Here is a 20,046-nt window from a genome sequence, read left to right as displayed (position 1 = left end):
TAACCCTAAAACTTTTTATTATAAATATTACAATTGGATAATGAGCTAAAATTACATGGCTCTATTAGTGTCTTTTATAATCAAACTAGCGAAAAGACGGACACATATTGCGCTAAAGTTTGAAAATTATTAACAGTGTTTTTTGTATGAAATTTTGATTTGGGTTAAAACTAAAAATATAAATGTTGTTGCTTTCAATTTATAACAAACTAAAATAACCATGATTATTTATTTCAATGACACCAATAATATAACAAAAAAAAAATCTTTTTTTTTAATGAAACCAACGTCGATCATTATTATAAAAAAAAAGTTGTTTAAGTGTATAATTGGGATAGTGAAAAAGTAAGTATAAATATATTCATCTAGTTTGTTACACTTTTTAAATGATAAAGAAAAAAAACAGACATACATATATATATATATATATATATATATATATATATATATATATATATATATATATATATATATATAGTGTTTGTTATATTTTTTTAATATTTAATATTATTCTTATCTATTTGTTACATTGTATTCAAAATGGAGGACATTTTTGGAAAGAAAAATTCAACCCAAAAGAGCTGAAAGGGGTAGTTTTCTTTATATATAGTATATATACATGTTCTTTTACACTGTGTTTGGTTGAAGAGAAATAAGGAAGAGAGAAAAAAAGAAGAGAGAAATAGAGAAGAGATAGTAGTTTTCTCTTGTTTGGAATGCAGAGAAAGAGAGAAGAGAGATTAAAAAACAGTGGGTCCCACCACCTTTTATCTTCTCCCCAAAATAGAGAAGAAATGGGAGAGAGAAGTTTTTAGTTTTTGTTGTTCCAATTTTGCCCTTTCCTTCAATTGATACTTGCACTCACGTGGATGAATTGCAACACCAGTACTTGTGATTGTGAACATGAAAAGGAATTTAATTGAGGCAACATGGATGATATTCTAAACGTTTAAAGCTTCAATTAATTAAGGAATTTTTTGTAAAGCCTCAATTAAGCTTTACAGGAATTTTTTTAAAGCCTCAAAGGAATTTTTTTAAAGCTTCAAAAATTATTCTCATCCACCAGCAAGAGAAGCAAAGAAACAACTATCAGCTTCAATTAAAAGGAATTTAATTGATTTCCAAAAATTCATTAATTTATTTGTAACAAAAAAATCATTAATTTGATTAAAAAAATATTAATTTATTTGATCAAAAATTTCATTAATTACTTAAATTAAATTAATTAAGTGAATGTAACCAAAAAAACATTAATTAATTGAATTATGAAACAAATTAAATTTGATGAGAGATTTTTGTAAGGGTGTTTTAGACCTTTCAATAATAGTAAGCACTTCTCTCTTCTCCATTTCTCCTCTTTTTCTCTTCTACCAAATAATACATCAAATCTACTCTATTTCTCACCTATTTCTCTCTTCACAACTTCTCTTCTAAACCAAACACACAGTTAGGGTCCGTTTGGTTCAAGAATTTTGGAGGGAAAGGGGAGGGGAGGGTCTGACTCATGATTGAATACAGTCTCTGATAGTAAGAAATGAACTAAAAGCAATCCAGCTTCATGACCTACATATGTAGTTCTTTCAATGCTGAGCTGCACAAAAATCATCCATAGTAAATAAAAGTACTCTTTGCACAACCTATTTGTTAACTTTGAAAACTACTTATAATACTTGCATGATATGAAATGAAGCAAATGTTTAAGGAACCAGTGTGTGTGCTTCCATCATGAAGAGAACGAAATCGGGTTATTATGATATCTGTTTCTAATGGATTAATTTGGGAGGAAAACAGGAGTAACTTGACATTGACAACAAAAAGCATGAAAAATTGAAAAATTGTCATTTTTGTGCTAATTGGCTATTAAGAATAAGAACCACACAAAGTTGTAAGATGCATAGCTTATTTAGTGGGAATGTGTCTAATAATAAGAAGATCAAGAATAAATTGACATTGTTACTAGTGTTATTCTCGGTTGGTCTCTTGTGCGTTGCACCTGCTAAGACATAGATACCAATAAGTTGACATTGTTACTAATGTCAAGAACATGACATTGACAATGACACATGAATTTATTATAATTTTATAATTAGATTATATAAACAATCAATATTTTATTTATAAAGATCTAAATTAAGAGTTAAAATATATATGTGCATCTAAATTGCACAATTTTTTTAGTAGAAAAAAATAGTCTAAATAAAGTTAGGATAACCTTTCACCTTAATTCATCCATCAAATATCGAAAAGTTAAGTTATGTAATCAATCCAAATGTCTTTAACTCCTTAGTGACTATCAATACGTCGACACGTCTTTAACATTCATAGTTGTTTTATCAAGTATCCAATGGTAAGGTGTGTCGAAACAAAGAAAAAAAAATGTTTTCTTAACAATTGTTTAAACTGTCACTTAGATCGGTAGACACTGACACATATTGTACACATGGACACACATAGTCTCATAGGTATCCTTACTTTAACGGTTGCAAGAGATAGAGAAATTTTTTGCAACAATGACATGCCGTAAAGATAGGAATGCATCATATGTAGTTGGAGATCCAGGTATTGATGGAAGGGAACGAGTAGGTGTAGTTTGTTGGAAGTTGAAGGAAGAATCTTAATTGGGGAACTATTTAAAGAACAATGTGTAGACAAGTGATGAGGCGTGAGAACGAGGAGTTTTTGTATGTGATGCAGGGACAAATGTCTATATGGGTGAATGAATCTGAGGCAAGATTTTAGTCACAATTCAAATTTTCAAAGACTTTGCCCCCTCAAGTACATTATTTTAAAGGAAATTATGGAAATACACTATACATTGTTTTTGTTTAACACTGCAGGATGAAACATCAATTCCAATTGTACTTTGTGACCCTGAATTGTTCTAAGAGTCTCTAAAACTGTGGTTACCTCTCCTCTAACTCAAATTGTTGCATAAAGAGAATAAACAATCACTCCTCATATACTATAAACATATCTCAATATTTAGAATTAGACCATAAGATCAATAGCAATAGCAATACTACTACAACAACTAGAACAATCACTACCACAAACAACAACCTTTCGATTATCTTTGACTCACAAGAAGAAATTGACAATGACATAACAGCCTCTATAGACTTCACATCATCACTATCTTCTCTTGTTTCACCACTTCTTCCAATCACAACTCATCAAGAACAATTTGATTTCCCTTCAACACAGCCTCATCTCCAACTATCAACATGTTCAGTTTTGAGAGGCTTATCTAAGTATTCAACTAATTCTGTATCTGCAGCACCTTTTATTGGTGCTTCATTCACCTCTATATTTGAAGATTATTGCAGATCTTCATTCCATAATTTCTCATTTCTTTGTTCTTATTTTAGTTCTGGCATAGGTGTATAGATGCCACATGGGAACCTTAGTACCACTTGTTTCAACTCTATCACCCATTCAAAACTAATGCCTATAGCAAATAAACTATTAAAATATCTCTAAACTATCACTCTCTCCAATTTTGTCCTCAAACTATATAAATATAATAAATAGCCCCTAAATTATATGAAATTTGTCACTTTAATCCCTAAAATACATGAAAGTATGACAATTTCAAGACTAAATTAACAGATTTTGTATACTTAACATTGACATATTTTGTATTTTTTTTTCTTCTATTAATATTATTTTCTTCAAAACCTGATCAAAATAGATTTTCATTTTCTGCAGAAAAATGATTTTAAAAATAAACTTACACACAAACGTAACTAAAACATGTAAAATGATTTTAATAATCTTAAACAAGCGGGTACTAAATATGTTTTTGCAAGGAAAATACAACATCCAAATGCATTTTGCAATTGAAGAACCCTCAATTATCCATTTCACTATGCTTCACAATCACACAACATATCCATGTTCTATCAAGGCAAACAACATCCAATAATAAAGTCACTAAAAGAAATAATCAAACAGAACTTCAGACGTTAAATAACCCTAGAACTATTACCCTTTTCACCCCATCTTCAGCAGCTCCAGACCACAAAAAGAACCCGAGCAATTCTGATTGTGAATAACTATTCTATTGAAACAAACAAACACAGCCAACCTGAAAAAGAGACATTCCAACTATTAAGTTATAAGGAGTATTTCGAGGCTTAAGGTGCAATTAAAATTATAATATTGAGACATCATAAGACAACACACATATGGAAAGGAACTTCACTACAATCTCAGACACTATATCAATCATATTCAGGCCATTTTGCCAATGTTATGAATCGTACAATGTGTTGCGTGTGTGTAAGAATTTAAAAATATCATTTACACAACAATATAATGAATATATCTTAGAAGCAAAACTACTTTAAAACAACTGCAAATAAAACACCAAAATATAAATAATCCATTTTCAGATTAATCATTTAACAAGAATAAACAGTTATCTTATGAATTTGTAATCCACTAAACGCTATCAAAAAGCAAGAGCTAAAACATAAAAACCATATGATGCTCCTTGTCAATTTGAATTAGTGCATACTATCAAGGTTACCAAAATCGTGATTTAGATTCAGATCTAGACAAGATCATTTGCTGTGAAAAGTCACAACCAATATACCAGAAACATAGTAGAAACAGTAGTCAAGATCGTGAAATCGCAAAATTGAAGTCAAGATCGTAAAAGTAAATCAGGTTTTTCGTGCAAGTAGAAAGTGTGGCCTTGTTAGTAATAGGACTCCTAAGGGCAGAAGTTATAGATACTAGTGGTTTATTTAATAATATTATAAATAAGTAACTGTTACTTGTCTGCAGTAATTGCTGTCTACTAGACTTCTATGTAACAGCTATAGGACTTAGTATTATAAATAAGATGCAGAGGAAAAGAAAGGCATTCAGGGATTGGGATAAAGGATAGGTAGGGAGAGACCAAGCTCTCGAATTCTTGGAGGGGAGAGAACCAAGACTCTCGAATTTCTTGGGATTATATTGTACAATTACTATTAGTTTATATTTTGATATCAGTTTCTATCACTGGTATCAGAGCAGTTCTGATCCAGGGAAAGAAATTCACAGTAGGGGGGAAATGGACATGCCACAATTTGACGGCAGCGGTGACGCTTATTGGTGGTTGATTTGTATTGAGAAACATTTTGATGTCGTGGGAACACAGGAGGGTGAGAAGTTGCTGGAGGCGGTGAAAGCCTTGCGAAACCGTGCTCTCGTATGGTGGCAGTGGTGGAGTCGATGCCATCCACATGCGAGTTGGCGAGCGTTTCACGTTGCATTCATTTGGCATTTTAAGCCAGAGTATAGAGACCTTCTACCTATATCGGATGAAGAAGAGGAATCTGGATTGGAATGGGAGTCGTCGACGCCTCACACATTCAGCCTTCAATCAGAAGAAACTGATCAAGGAAATTCTGAACTCATTCAGACAGCAGAAGAGGAAAAGGTAGAGAATGCAGAAGAAATGGATGCAGAAAATTCCTCCATGAATGTCATCATTGTGGAAAAGCAACAAGAGACCAAAACAGATCTGTGCAAATTTCTTGGTATCGACAGACTCTTTTATGAACATGGTATGAGTAGTGTGTTCGAATCGAGGGCGAAATTGCCTAGAAAAATTATCGGAGAGGGATGGGTTTCACTCGAGTTTGGCGGCCTACCTCCACCGTTGCCAAAGCCGCCAGATCCAGATGTGTTTGTGGTGAAGAGTGGATTATCCTCTGGTTTGATCGAACTGGCACTATGCCTATTGCTGCCGAAAATTCCTCCCCAAAAGAGAGTGTCTGATGCATGCATTAATTATCATGTTTCACACCTTGCTCTGTCACTCTACTTCAAGTTATGGGATCCTGGTGGACAGTTATGTTATCCTTCACCTTGAGGACAAGGTGAGTCTTTAGGGGGGGAGTATTGTTAGTAATAGGACTCCTAAGGGCAGAAGTTATAGATACTAGTGGTTTATTTAATAATATTATAAATAAGTAACTGTTACTTGTCTGCAGTAATTGCTGTCTACTAGACTTCTATGTAACAGCTATAGGACTTAGTATTATAAATAAGATGCAGAGGAAAAGAAAGGCATTCAGGGATTGGGATAAAGGATAGGTAGGGAGAGACCAAGCTCTCGAATTCTTGGAGGGGAGAGAACCAAGACTCTCGAATTTCTTGGGATTATATTGTACAATTACTATTAGTTTATATTTTGATATCAGTTTCTATCAGGCCTCTCACTCTGTCTCTCTCAGTCGCACGCAACAGTGAGGCCATTTTTCTCTAAATTGCGACGCTCTGTCTCTCCCTTCTTTTTTTTGAAGAAATCTGTCTCTCCCTTCTTATGATTCATTCAATTTATTTCCTCTAACACATCTCTCTAGCAACACACGAGACAGTGAGTACTTAGCAGCTAGAAAATAAATGCATGGCACGAATCATATTAGCATTTCAACTCAGCCAACCACAAAACAGACACCACTAAGCAGTAACAACAAAAACAAATCAATCATATGCACAATTAAAAGATCAATATCATGTCAAAACAGAAACCAAAATGTTTCAAATAATAATTACCATCAAAACAAACATAGTGGTAATGGTTACCCTTAATAGAAAACTGAATGTACTATATGATTATTTCAACACTAGAAGACATAAAGTTACCAAGAAATTAATAACATGTTAATTTCTTTAGAAAATTGATGACTGACATGCATGGAGGGAAGCTCTACTGAGGAAAACTAGGATGAGCAATAAGCCACCTATCCAAGCACTCATAATGATAAACATCTTGACATTCTGTTAACAACCTCACCTTTTCATCATTTTGGAAAATACTCAAACACATGCAACATTTGTTCTTATTCTCAAAACCAGAGAGATAAAAATGAGGCATCGAATTGCATTTCAATCTCGCTAGTGGAGTACTGAAATTAACCAACAGATGCATGAGAGTCAAACCATCTAGCAATACTAGAAAGTAGCATTTCTAGAAGATTACTTAATATGAAAGAAAACCTTGTTAAACAATAAGAAAAAAAAAAAAAGGATTCGAAAATCTACGAAAATGAATCTTCTACTCCTATCTTTGTCGTCTCGTTCCATAGTTAAACTCAACCCAACTCATATTGTCCTAAGTAGAGATGCAACTCAACTGTACTATGAGTCGTAAATATTTTACTTATTAATTTGCAATAATCACCGCTATCATACCAGAGAAGTGTGTACAACAACTGAGCTGATAACAAACACTGAGAATGACCATGCTATCCCAAACTATCATGGTAAAGCTGAAGTTTCAAGAAATGAGTCCGTTCTCTCTCAATCTCTAGATAATCAGTTGATTTTAAATCGTTCAAAAAGAGGAAAGAAAGGACATCTAGTTGATTTTATATTGTTGAAAACGAGGAAAGAAAGGACCTAGGTATCATGAACAATCCTATAATTGCACAACTATCATCACCATTCACCACCAAGAAAAGAAAAGGCTAATTGGTAAAGAATCCTCATTTGATAAATGTAACCATATACATCATAAAATAGAAGCACTGCAAGAATTAGATCATGTTAATGAATAAATTCCATTGTGCAGCAAAGTATAATCCTCGTCACATAGCATTTGTTACATCAGCAAAGGTCTAATGAGAACTGACAACTAGATTAGCTACTCACAAAAGTGCATTTACTAAAAACAAAGTGTCACACGTGCAGATCTTTATGGAGCAATGAACACAAACATTGGAAACAGTAAGGTGAGGTTCTTCAGGAAAAGGCGAATGTCCATAAAACTTTATGTTAGTAAATTCAGAGTTTGGGCAAGAAAAAATAAATGAAAAATGTACTCGGTAACTGTGGTTTTGGTTCAGTTCAGCATGTAAAACCAAACTGGTTTGCAAGTTGAACTCTATCAAATCAAACCAGTTGAGAATCAACCCAATTCGGACCGATTCTGATTGATGCACCATGTTTCGTGTTTTACAACCGAACTTTAAAATGAATTTTGTATTTTTCTTATATATATCTAGAAAATGATAGAAACCGAGAACTTAAGTATCAGTAGAAAAAAGATTTTATTGATGGAAGTATGAGCTAAAAGCTCTGACAGCAACGAAAGAAATAACAAAGGGAAATACCAGAGTCTATGACTCCTACCAGAGATAAGTCTCCTAACCAACAAAGTATCAAAAAGGTGAATAACGCTCTCCACTCCCTATCACCTCATTACATACTCTCTCCTTTAACCACCTAGAGGATATTCGTGCCACCTTCCTTTTCCAGACATACACTTTCCAAATAGCTGGCCTATGAGGGTCCACACCGTATCCACATGAAAGTCAAATCAGGCCTACAAGTTCTATCAGAAAACCGTAACAAAAATTAATCAATGCAAAACAAACTCATCCAGGCCTAATACGTTTCAAATTCTATTATATATTCAGTTTAGTTCATAATGCATTGTGTAAGATTTGAAACAAACATTAGGAAATTTGTGCAACACTAAGCAGACATTATAACATCTAAACCATAACACAAATCTTAGAAAATCAAATGACAAACCATTTGATGCAATTCATGATTGTGAACTATTTAAAATATAGTGCAAGATGTGAGCGAATCAACAACTCATATTAACCAAACTATTGAAAATAAAAAGCAGTGTTCAACCATTGATTAACAATGATCTAACAAGTCATGAATAATCAAAGCAGGGATAAAATAAATAACACAAATAAAAACTAACCATATATATGTTGCCGTTGAATCCCAGCTTAGGGCGATATCAAACTCTCAATGTAGACATTTGAGTATATCAGTTCATAGTTGTTTTGAAACTCAGGGATATTTAAAGTACCAGTTTTGGGATCATAAACAACCAACTCGTTATCACACTCCACCAACAGTTGGTCATCCTCTGAAATATATAAAAGAGAATAGGCATGTAAACCACGATATTGCATGTTAGGAACACCGTACAATTTAGTCCAGGACTCTTTATTTCCGTACTCCTTCATGATCCAAACATCCCAATATATATCACTACTGGCAGAGACACACAAGCAATCCCTCACCATACCCAAAATCCACCGAACCTTTTCATTCTCATAATTAGGTAGGAAAAGTTGCTGATATGACTCTTTCTCTAAATCAAGAGAAAGAATGAAATCGTCTATCCCTGAATCTATCTCTGATTCATCTTGTGCAAACCAATTAACAGTGTCACTCACAAATATTCCGAATCCAAACACGTGGCAATCATATGGAATGCTATCTATTTGTTTCCAATAATCAGTTCCCAAAGTATAAACACTAACTTCTTTTTTCACAGAAACAACAACGACCTTATAATTATCAATGAAATGATCATACCCCAAGCTTACGTACATAGGAACATGTTCGCCTGGATTTTCCAAAGGAGGCAATAATTTAAATTTCTTAATGGAAGGGTTCCACAAAAAATAATCATCATCTTCGAGATAAAAACAAAAGATGCCATCGCAAGAGCAGTTTAAGTCTACAAATTTATATCCATTTGTGAGAGTACTAATAGGATTAGGAGGGTGAAGTTGTGTCTGTGCAACAACGGTAGAAGTAGAAAAAACCGACAGAAGTAGAGAATCATAATGTTTCTTAGCACCGTGAGGTGGTTGAAAAGATGTTACCCTGAGGTGGTGGCGCTTTGTTGATAATTGAAGGTGTTTCTTTGCGAATTTTGGATCAGAGATAACAGAATCAAAGAACTTACAGAGGCATCGAAGCTGTCCGAGTAATTTCACAGGAAGCCTACACAGAATCTCAGGCAGGACGTCAAACGGAAGAGTAGGAAGCTGGGTTGTTGCGGTGGTTGTTTCCGCCGTGAGTGACAGAGACGTAAGAACGACGTCGTTTGGGTCGTCCTCATCGCTAACGTGCGCCGTGAGTGACAGAGACGTAATAATATCAGACGCTCAAACACACGCTTAAGAACACTCGCGTGAATACAATGCCACATCACCCTTCTTGCCAATAACTGAACTTGGCAACCGGCTTCCCATCTCCTTCAGTCTCTCTCTCTAAGCACAAACATCCAGCGACCAACATCCTCCTTATCGTTCACGGTCCACACCTTCAGTCACAACCGTTAAGCCACCCGCTCAAACCCATTTGATCCGACACTTAGATATAATTAGAGTTTTATGCTGTTATTGATTATGAACAATCAATGTACTTCTCGGTGGTGGAAACGACGACGGCGACGGATTATGAACAATCAATGTACTTCTCGGTGGTGGAAACGACGACGGCGACGGCGACGTCAAGTTCCACGGCAATAACACATAAGTTTCCCTCTCCAACGACAATAACTGTTGATTAATTCTACCGCATATGGACTGGGTCAAGAGAGATCGAGATAGAGTCACGGCCAATGCCGGGAGAAGCAGCGGCAACGAGCATGAATTTTCCAGCTAGATTGTGCCACAGCTCCAAGTGGTGGCGGTGGGAATCTGAATCTTGAAGTTCATATGAGAAACAGTATTAAAATTGGGTATATGAATTGATTGAAATGAAGGGAAATTTCTGGGAGTAAAAAGTGTATACAAATCAGTTCCATGAAAACGAAGGAGTGATTTTTTTTTTTTTAGAAATAAGAACTTAGAATAAAAAAAAAAGTGTGTCTTGATCCAAACCTGTGTAGCCGGTCAACAGGTAATGGGTTTTAAAAAGATGGTGACGTGGACCAATAGTTAAGAGAGTGTTTAATAGAGTGTGTTAGAGAGGTTGTGCATAGCATTCCTCTTATAAGTTTTATCATTTATATCTCATCAAAAAAGTTATTTGAAAATTGAGACGTGTACTTTTGTAAAAGAAACACAAACTAAAATTTATAACAGAATTAAGTATAAATATACTCATCTAGTTTGTTCAAGAGTATAATTGAGATAATGAAAAAGTAAATATAAATATACTCATATAGTTTGTTACACTTTTAAATGATAAAGGAAAAGATATATATATATATGAGTTAGGATCCGTTGACACCAGGTGTCAACGGATTCGTTGACACCAAATCTCGACCGTCTATCTATTTAATCCTATTGTTGGTGCAGTGATATCGCATGAGCTTTTCCTCTATGCAACGTTTTTCCCCTAAGTATGTTATGAGCAACCATGGAAGCAAACAATGAAAGCATGTGTCTTGTTCATCGATTACACAATAACCTCTTTGTTCATACCCGATTGTGATTTAACTGTCACAAAAAATTGGCCACAAAGTAAATTAATTTAAACGGTTTTCCAATTTTATCAAAACCATTAAACTGATTCTCCATATCCATGGTAGTTTTCATAAGAACGCTGGATTTCAAAAACACTTATCCATAAAATTGCTCATAGAGAATTTCCATATCGATTGCAGAACAAGGAGGTTTTTGCTCATAAAATTGATCACAAATCTATAAATAATGATTTTCAATTTTATCGATCTCATATCCTTAGAAATTTCAAAATATAACTTTTTCCAGAACCCAAAAGTGTTTTCAAATTAAGTTGTTTTTTTTGGTTACTTTTTCAAATTAAGTTGTAGTGATAGAAACTAATATAGATCTGTGAATAGAGCAACAAAAAGAATATAGGAATTTTTCTAAAAAAAAGAATAGAAGCTCGTATACACGAGATCTAGGTGGTCCTCACGTTAGTTAGTTTAGAAAAACTAATGACCTTTAGATTAATAAATTAGACGGTCATGATTTGGTGTCAACGAATCTGTTGACACCTGGTGTCAACGGATCCTAACTCTATATATATATATATATATATATATATATATATATATATATATATATATATATATATGGGAGCTGTTAACTTGCACCAACCTAAAAACACTAAGGTGCAAGTTAACAAGCTACCCCACTTGTATTTTACTAAAATATCATTTTGTCTCTTTTCAAATTAATTTTAAATTGAAGGGCAATTTAGTAACTAATATATGAACATATTATTTCCCTGGTTTGTCAGCGGAATTTCCGTGAAAATATTGATTTGTTCCGATTGATTGAGTGGGGCATTACAAGATAAAAAGCTCCTAGGCCGTGGGTCAAGACCAGAGAGCTACAGGTACACCTGGGGCAACAGAGCACTCACAGGCGGGGTCGGGGCAAGGGCAGCACGTCACGGAAGTTCTCAGCTTAATCTTACTGGCGCTATATTTTTTTACTTGTTGGTCTAATGGTCTAATGATATTTGTTCCGATCGACGGAAATATTTTTATTATTTCCGTTAAGACAACCCACATGTGTCTTTTTTATTCAAAACCTGAATAATAAAAAGATATTTTTTTTATGAACATTATTTCAATTATAAATTGGTGTTTTTTTTTTGGGTTATTAATTGTTAACACTGTTACAACACTGGACAGTTTCAGGCATGACAGTTCCAGCACTGGACAGTTCAGGTATGACAGTTCCAACACTGGACAGTTTCGTTGACAGTTCGGGCTTGGAGCAAGGAAGGAATTCTGCTATTCCTACTGATGTAGCAGCAGGGGCGGGCAGTTCCAGCACTGGACAGTTTCGCTGGCAGCCACCGTCGCGAGGTAGAGTGAAGTGTAACATAGATGCAGCCTTCTCCGATCAATTAAACAAGACGGGCATTGGTATATGCATCCGAGATGAGGAGAGTACTTTTATTTTGGCTCAATCAATCCCTATTTCCCCAAAGTGTCCAGTGGCAATGGGAGAAGCTTTGGCTTTGTATAAAGCAATAGAATGGTTAAGTGACATGTCCTTTGATTCGGTGGATTTTTGTTCTGACTCCAAAACTATTACGGATGCTGTTAATCAGAACCGGGTAGATGTCACGGAGGTTGTGTTGTGAAAGTGACTCAAAATTGGAGTTTGGAGGCCAAAATTGATGTTTGCTGAAAGTGCAAATCGGTGGCCGATTTGGAAAATCGGTGGCCGATTTTGGCTGCCTTTTGGGAGGTTTTCTGTTCGGGAAAAATCGGTGGCCGATTTGGAAAATCGGTGGCCGATTTCGCGTGCTGTTATTTTTCAGAAACGTATTTTTGGGCCAGATTTGTTACAATTTTATGGGAGTTTCTTTTACTATAAATATAGGCCTTGTATCAGACTATTTTGAGAGAGATAGAGGGGGCTGAAACAAGGGTTTAGAAATCAAACTAGGGTTTGTATAGAGTTTGTCTCTTGGCAACAAACTAGGGTTTGAAGGTTGATTCACCTTGGGAAACACTATTAGGATTGAGTCTCTTGGTTACGGGAAGAGGCTGGGATTTGGGTAGAATTAGGCGGGAGACTTATTCTTGTAACCCATTGAAATCTCTTTTGTAACGTTACTCATCATATAGTGGAACGGAGGGCTGCTCTCTCCCCCAGACTAGGTCAATTTGGACCGAACTGGGTAAACAGATTCTTTTGTGTTCTCTCTTCCTTTTCTCTCGCTGTTGTTTTCTACTTTTGGCTTGTGTTTATAATTGTTCCATACACTTTGATATTGGTTGCTTAATTATCCCTTGCTCCACACATCAAGTTTGTTATTGGTGTGAGTTTTTCATCGAATTCGCAACAATTGGCGCCCACCGTGGGGCAAAGGTCAAAGGATAATCAAGTATCATGGGTTCGAAGTGGGATATTGAGAAGTTTACCGGAGATAACGATTTTGGGTTATGGAAGGTAAAGATGGAAGCGGTGTTAATACAACAGAAGTGTGAGAAAGTTTTGAAGGGTGAAGGTTCGTTACCGGTCACCATGACACGAGCGGAGAAGACCGAGATGGTGGACAAGGCCAGGAGTGCCATTGTCTTGTGCCTCGGAGATAAAGTTTTGAGAGAAGTAGCAAAGGAACCAACCGCGGCATCGATGTGGGCAAAGTTGGAATCTTTGTATATGACAAAGTCTTTGGCTCATCGGCAATTCCTAAAGCAACAACTCTACTCATTCAAGATGGTGGAGTCAAAGGCCATCATGGAGCAACTTACGGAGTTCAACAAAATCCTTGATGACTTGGAGAATATTGAGGTGAATCTTGAGGATGAAGATAAAGCTATACTCTTGTTGTGTGCTCTACCTAGATCTTTTGAATCGTTTAAAGATACCATGCTCTATGGAAAAGAAGGCACTGTTACCTTGGAAGAAGTTCAAGCGGCTTTGAGAACCAAGGAGTTGACTAAGTCGAAGGACTTGAGAGTTGATGAAAACGGGGAAGGCCTAAGTGTTTCAAGAGGGAATGGTGGAGGTAGAGGTAACCGGGGAAAGAGTAGTAACAAGACAAAGTTTAAATGCTTTAAGTGTAACAAGATGGGTCACTTCAAGAAGGATTGTCCGGAGATTGGTAATTCCGTACAAATTGTCTCTGAGGGTTATGAGGATGCAGGTGCTTTGATGGTGTGCTGTTTGGAGGATGAAGGTGATGTTTCTCACCTTGGGGGTGATGCCTGGTAGAGCGGTGATCGTCTGGAGAGACGTTAAACACTCAACATCAGCCTGGAGAGGCGGTGGTAAGAATACTCATGATCTACCGGTTGAGGTGGAGGTTCAAGGAAGACATAGTGGGATGTACTCATTTGCTAGTTGAGAGGTTGGAAGCTCAGCTTTAGGTGGAGTTGAACACACCGGGAGTGGTACGACTATGGAGGACCTTGGGTGCTATGCTCTAGTGGTGAGCAAGGGTTTTCTTCATGAAGGCGGAAGGCATTCCGGAGGTTGAAGAATGTATAGCACGGCTTGTGGAATTACCCTAAAAGTCCAAGGGTGATTGGATGCAAGGTGATCTTCAAGGAAGCGGGAGATGTCTCGTATTGAAGAGGTATGGTGTAGTCTTGTAGAACTACCTGAAATTCCTAGTGTAGTTTGGATACAAGGATCTTCGAGAAGGCGGAAGACATTCCGATGGCTGAAGAGGTTAAGGTGTGTACTTGTGGAACTACCTAAAATTCCTTGAGTAGTTTGGACACAAGGATCTTCAAAGGGGCGGAAGGCATTCCGATGATTGAAGAGATTAAGGTGTAAACTTGTGAAGCTACTTGGTGTAGTGGGAAGCAAGGGAAAGAGCAGCAAGGTGTTGATGTTAAATGGGCATCATCACTAATTTGGAGTCAAGGTGGAGATTGTTGTGAAAGTGACTCAAAATTGGAGTTTGGAGGCCAAAATTGATGTTTGCTGAAAGTACAAATCGGTGGCCGATTTGGAAAATCGGTGGCCGATTTTGGCTGCCTTTTGGGAGGTTTTCTGTTCGGGAAAAATCGGTGGCCGATTTGGAAAATCGGTGGCCGATTTCGCGTGCTGTTATTTTTCGGAAACGTATTTTTGGGCCAGATTTGTTACAATTTTATGGGAGTTTCTTTTACTATAAATATAGGCCTTGTATCAGACTATTTTGAGAGAGATAGAGGGGGCTGAAACAAGGGTTTAGAAATCAAACTAGGGTTTGTATAGAGTTTGTCTCTTGGCAACAAACTAGGGTTTGAAGGTTGATTCACCTCGGGAAACACTATTAGGATTGAGTCTCTTGGTTACGGGAAGAGGCTGGGATTTGGGTAGAATTAGGCGGGAGACTTATTCTTGTAACCCATTGAAATCTCTTTTGTAACGTTACTCATCATATAGTGGAACGGAGGGCTGCTCTCTCCCCCAGACTAGGTCAATTTGGACCAAACTGGGTAAACAGATTCTTTTGTGTTCTCTCTTCATTTTCTCTCGCTGTTGTTTTCTACTTTTGGCTTGTGTTTATAATTGTTCCATACACTTTGATATTGGTTGCTTAATTATCCCTTGCTCCACACATCAAGTTTGTTATTGGTGTGAGTTTTTCATCGAATTCGCAACAGGTTGGTTCTATTTTATTGGAATGCCGACGATTGTTCACTTCCCACTTTACAAACTCCAAGGTAGAGTTCAACAGGCGACAAGCAAATGAGGCGGCTCATATCCTAGCAAGGGCTGCCACATGTTTAGCTAGTCCCACCATTCATTATCATGTTCCTCGTTGTATTGAAAACGTTATTATTAATGAAATGCTATAAGCACCTTTCTTTCTTTCAAAAAAAACACTGTTACAAAAAAAATTATTAACGCTGCAAAAGCATTGAGGTTTTTTTTTTTTTTTGAAAGAAAAAGCATTGAAGTTATAGTCAACATTTTTGTTTCGTCGGTGAAAAAACGGTGCTCCTTAATTTAAATAGGAAAACATGGAGTGTCTTATTTAGTTAGTGTTTTATTTAAACTAAATTTACAAAACTATCCGTTGTCTAATATTTATTTATAATAGAAAAATATGAGTGTTTTGGTAAATAATTAGTAGGTGCAACTTGTTAACTTGCACCTTAGTGTTTTTAGATGGGTGCAAGTTAACATCCCCATATATATATATATATATATATATATATATATATATATATATATATATATATATATGATTTATTCCACCAGATTACGATTCAAAATTGTAATCAGATCAAACACAATTGTCACACCTAAAATCATACAAACAAATTAAATAAATCCCATCCAAAATACGCCAAGAATCCTAAATTCACTGCAATGCAATTGCAATCGTTTGCATAAATCTGACATAAACCGGCTTAATCAGCTATGAGCGATAGAGGAATAAGCCAAGAGGGATGAAGATGCACACAAAAATATTATTATTATTGTGCGTTTGACAGATAGAAAAATCTCAAAATATTATTATTATCAGAGAGCCATGATTTTATCTCTTTGCTATCTTTGTCTCTCTTTTCCAATGTTTTTTTTTCTTTCTTTTTTCCTTCTAATATTAACCTAAAAAAATGGAAATTGAATTGATTTGTCAAGAAGATGAATATTTTATGAAAAAAGAATAGATTAAATGAAATGATTAGAGATCATGATTAAAATTTGGGGTTCTAAACTCATTTGAGAGCAAATTTGGATCTTAATTTGATTGTAAGTTAGGGGATCTTGATCTGATTTCACTATATATGGCTAAGAGAAAGGATCATGAGAAAACAAAAATGGTACTGCCAAAAAATTGAAAAAGCAGTAATGGAATGAAGAGAGAACGTATAAGGAAATAAATCAAGAGGTATCCTTCAAAAAAAAATCAAGAGGTAATAAGGTGTGTAAAATAACTATGATATCATGGTACACTTTAAGTGAATAATTAATAGCCTCTAGATTAAACCAATTTAATGGATGAGATTTGGTGTCAAAAGGCTCATATTTATTTACTTAAAATCTTGCATGGTCATTACTTCTCTGGATCTTTTTTTTTTTTTTTTGAACAATGCTTCTCTGGATCTTTTCTTACCATATTTTTGCATCACACCATTTTTAGCTTAAGTGTTCTTTGTTATCTCTCTCCTCTTTCTTATTGTTATCGGTCAGATTTCCCCTCTCTACCATCGATCAATGTTTCAAATAAAAATTATGTCTTCTTCTCCATCTCAATATATTTTAGGGTATGAATTTGGGAATTCTATTACTTAGGGATAGTTATGAAACTGGAATAAAATTTCAAAAACTCAATTGTCAATCTTGGATTCAATACCTTCCTCTCCATTTACTACAATTGTTTTCATCAATTTGGAATAAATTATCCCTGAAACTGTATGAGTAATAAACCAAGAGGATGTTTGGCAGCGGAAGAAATTACAGCAAATTACTTTGGTGGAATTGGAGAAAATTACACCAAATTAATTGGAACATTAATTGGCAATAAATTGTCTCTGGAACCATATGATTGTAACATAAATAATTGAAAAAAAATAATAATAGCATGTGATTGATGTAGAAGATACTCACCAAATAGAGATGTGAAATAATATGAGCCTTTTGATTAAATGAGATATACGGTTGAAATTTGGTGTCAACGAATTCGTTGACACCTGGTGTCAACGAATCCTAACTATATATGAGTTAAGATCCGCTGACACCAGGTGTCAACGAAACCATAAATTTAATCTACATATTCAATTCTTTTTAAACGACGACACTATCCTGGGTGTATATAAATTGATTGTTCCATCATGGTATTTAACCTAAAATTCCACCAATTCAATATAAGCAAACTCAACAAAAAAATTGCGTAAAAAAAAAAAAACAAAACTCAACCAAAATACTTGTATGTTTAGGACCCTCGCAAAGAATTATAGCGATCCATACTTGTATGATACATACAATTGATGCAAACAAGAATAATACTCCCTCCGTTTCAAAATGAGTGTCGCTTTAGCCAAAAAAATTTGTTTCAAAATGAGTGTCGCTTTACATTTCCAATACAACTTTAATTTTTTTCTTCCAACTTTACCCTCTCTAACTTTTCTCTCACACAATTTTCAATGCAACTTTAATTTTGTCTTTTTCTTATAAAGTAAGGGTAGTTTAGTAAAAGCGTTATATCCAATGATTATTTCATTCTATTTCTTAATCTGTGTGCCAAAGTCTAAAGCGACACTCATTTTGAAACGGAGGGAGTATTAATTTGTGTGAGGCAGAGAGAAGAAAGTGTATGATTATCACAAACTTGCGTTAAAAAAAGATGGAGTAGGTGGGAATCAAGTGAAAACCGCACATGGAGTAAATTTAACAAAATAATTGTGGTCTTTTAGATTAAAAAGTAAACGGTTGAGATTTAGTGTCAACGAATTCGTTGACACCTTGTGTCAATGGATCCTGGCTATATATATATATATATATATAAAATTTTTAATGAAATTATTGTATTATACTCAAATTTATCAAAAGAAAGGAAAATATATGAAAAAACAAATTTATATCTAAAAAGGAAAATATGAGATACTAATGAAAGTAGTGCAGGTTGAGGATAAACCATTGGAACAAAAACCCTCTTTTGAATCCTCCACTACAGATAGATAGATCACATAGCTTCCGTTTCTAATTTGGGATTACAAACCCTAATTTGTGGTTGTTTCTGTTCACTTGGTGGTTGTTGTTGAGAAAGGAATGGTGCAGGTTAGAAGCGATGGGGAAGAAGAAGAAGACCCAAACGACATCGTTTCTTCTCACTCACTCACTCACTCACTGCATGTGATTGATGTAGAAGATACTCACCAAATAGAGATGTGAAATAATATGAGCCTTTTGATTAAATGAGATATACGGTTGAAATTTGGTGTCAACGAATTCGTTGACACCGTCAACGAATCCTAACTATATATGAGTTAAGATCCGCTGACACCAGGTGTCAACGAAACCATAAATTTAATCTACATATTCAATTCTTTTTAAACGACGACACTATCCTGGGTGTATATAAATTGATTGTTCCATCATGGTATTTAACCTAAAATTCCACCAATTCAATATAAGCAAACTCAACAAAAAAATTGCGTAAAAAAAAAAAAACAAAACTCAACCAAAATACTTGTATGTTTAGGACCCTCGCAAAGAATTATAGCGATCCATACTTGTATGATACATACAATTGATGCAAACAAGAATAATACTCCCTCCGTTTCAAAATGAGTGTCGCTTTAGCCAAAAAAATTTGTTTCAAAATGAGTGTCGCTTTACATTTCCAATACAACTTTAATTTTTTTCTTCCAACTTTACCCTCTCTAACTTTTCTCTCACACAATTTTCAATGCAACTTTAATTTTGTCTTTTTCTTATAAAGTAAGGGTAGTTTAGTAAAAGCGTTATATCCAATGATTATTTCATTCTATTTCTTAATCTGTGTGCCAAAGTCTAAAGCGACACTCATTTTGAAACGGAGGGAGTATTAATTTGTGTGAGGCAGAGAGAAGAAAGTGTATGATTATCACAAACTTGCGTTAAAAAAAGATGGAGTAGGTGGGAATCAAGTGAAAACCGCACATGGAGTAAATTTAACAAAATAATTGTGGTCTTTTAGATTAAAAAGTAAACGGTTGAGATTTAGTGTCAACGAATTCGTTGACACCTTGTGTCAATGGATCCTGGCTATATATATATATATAAAATTTTTAATGAAATTATTGTATTATACTCAAATTTATCAAAAGAAAGGAAAATATATGAAAAAACAAATTTATATCTAAAAAGGAAAATATGAGATACTAATGAAAGTAGTGCAGGTTGAGGATAAACCATTGGA

General features: G+C 35.0%; 2 protein-coding genes across 2 annotated transcripts; one reads left to right on the top strand and one right to left on the bottom strand.

The window, feature by feature from the left end:
* Positions 1 to 3,743: 3,743 nt before the first annotated feature.
* On the bottom strand, positions 3,744 to 10,010 carry LOC146936115 (F-box/kelch-repeat protein At3g23880-like). The gene is made up of 3 exons (XM_085749146.1): positions 9,971 to 10,010; positions 8,716 to 9,922; positions 3,744 to 4,087 (listed from the first exon to the last, which is right to left on the bottom strand). Exons 1-2 carry the CDS (start codon positions 10,008 to 10,010, stop codon positions 8,748 to 8,750), a joined length of 1,215 nt encoding a protein of 404 aa, XP_085605272.1. The 3' UTR covers positions 3,744 to 4,087; positions 8,716 to 8,747.
* LOC146936116 (uncharacterized) lies at positions 4,694 to 6,205 on the top strand. Its single transcript, XM_085751129.1, has one exon. It carries the CDS (start codon positions 5,063 to 5,065, stop codon positions 5,864 to 5,866), a length of 804 nt encoding a protein of 267 aa, XP_085607255.1. The 5' UTR covers positions 4,694 to 5,062; the 3' UTR covers positions 5,867 to 6,205.
* Positions 10,011 to 20,046: the final 10,036 nt, after the last annotated feature.

Source organism: Medicago sativa, chromosome 3 (genome assembly GCF_051527215.1).
Source record: "Medicago sativa cultivar Bolivia chromosome 3, Bolivia_mono, whole genome shotgun sequence".
In the NCBI taxonomy this organism is placed as follows: domain Eukaryota; kingdom Viridiplantae; phylum Streptophyta; class Magnoliopsida; order Fabales; family Fabaceae; genus Medicago; species Medicago sativa.
The sequence above is the reverse complement of the archived record's forward strand: the minus strand, read 5'-3'. Positions and strand labels throughout refer to the sequence as shown.

What these genes read in the sequence shown, in the direction of transcription:
- LOC146936115 (XM_085749146.1), bottom strand. Translation starts at nt 10,010, where the DNA reads ATGGGAAGCCGGTTGCCAAGTTCAGTTATTGGCAAGAAGG. An exon ending in TTCAGTTATTGGCAAGAAGG is followed by an intron (nt 9,923 to 9,970) that starts GTGATGTGGCAT and finishes CGTGTGTTTGAG; the next exon opens with CGTCTGATATTATTACGTCT.
- LOC146936116 (XM_085751129.1), top strand. Translation starts at nt 5,063, where the DNA reads ATGGACATGCCACAATTTGACGGCAGCGGTGACGCTTATTGGTGGTTG.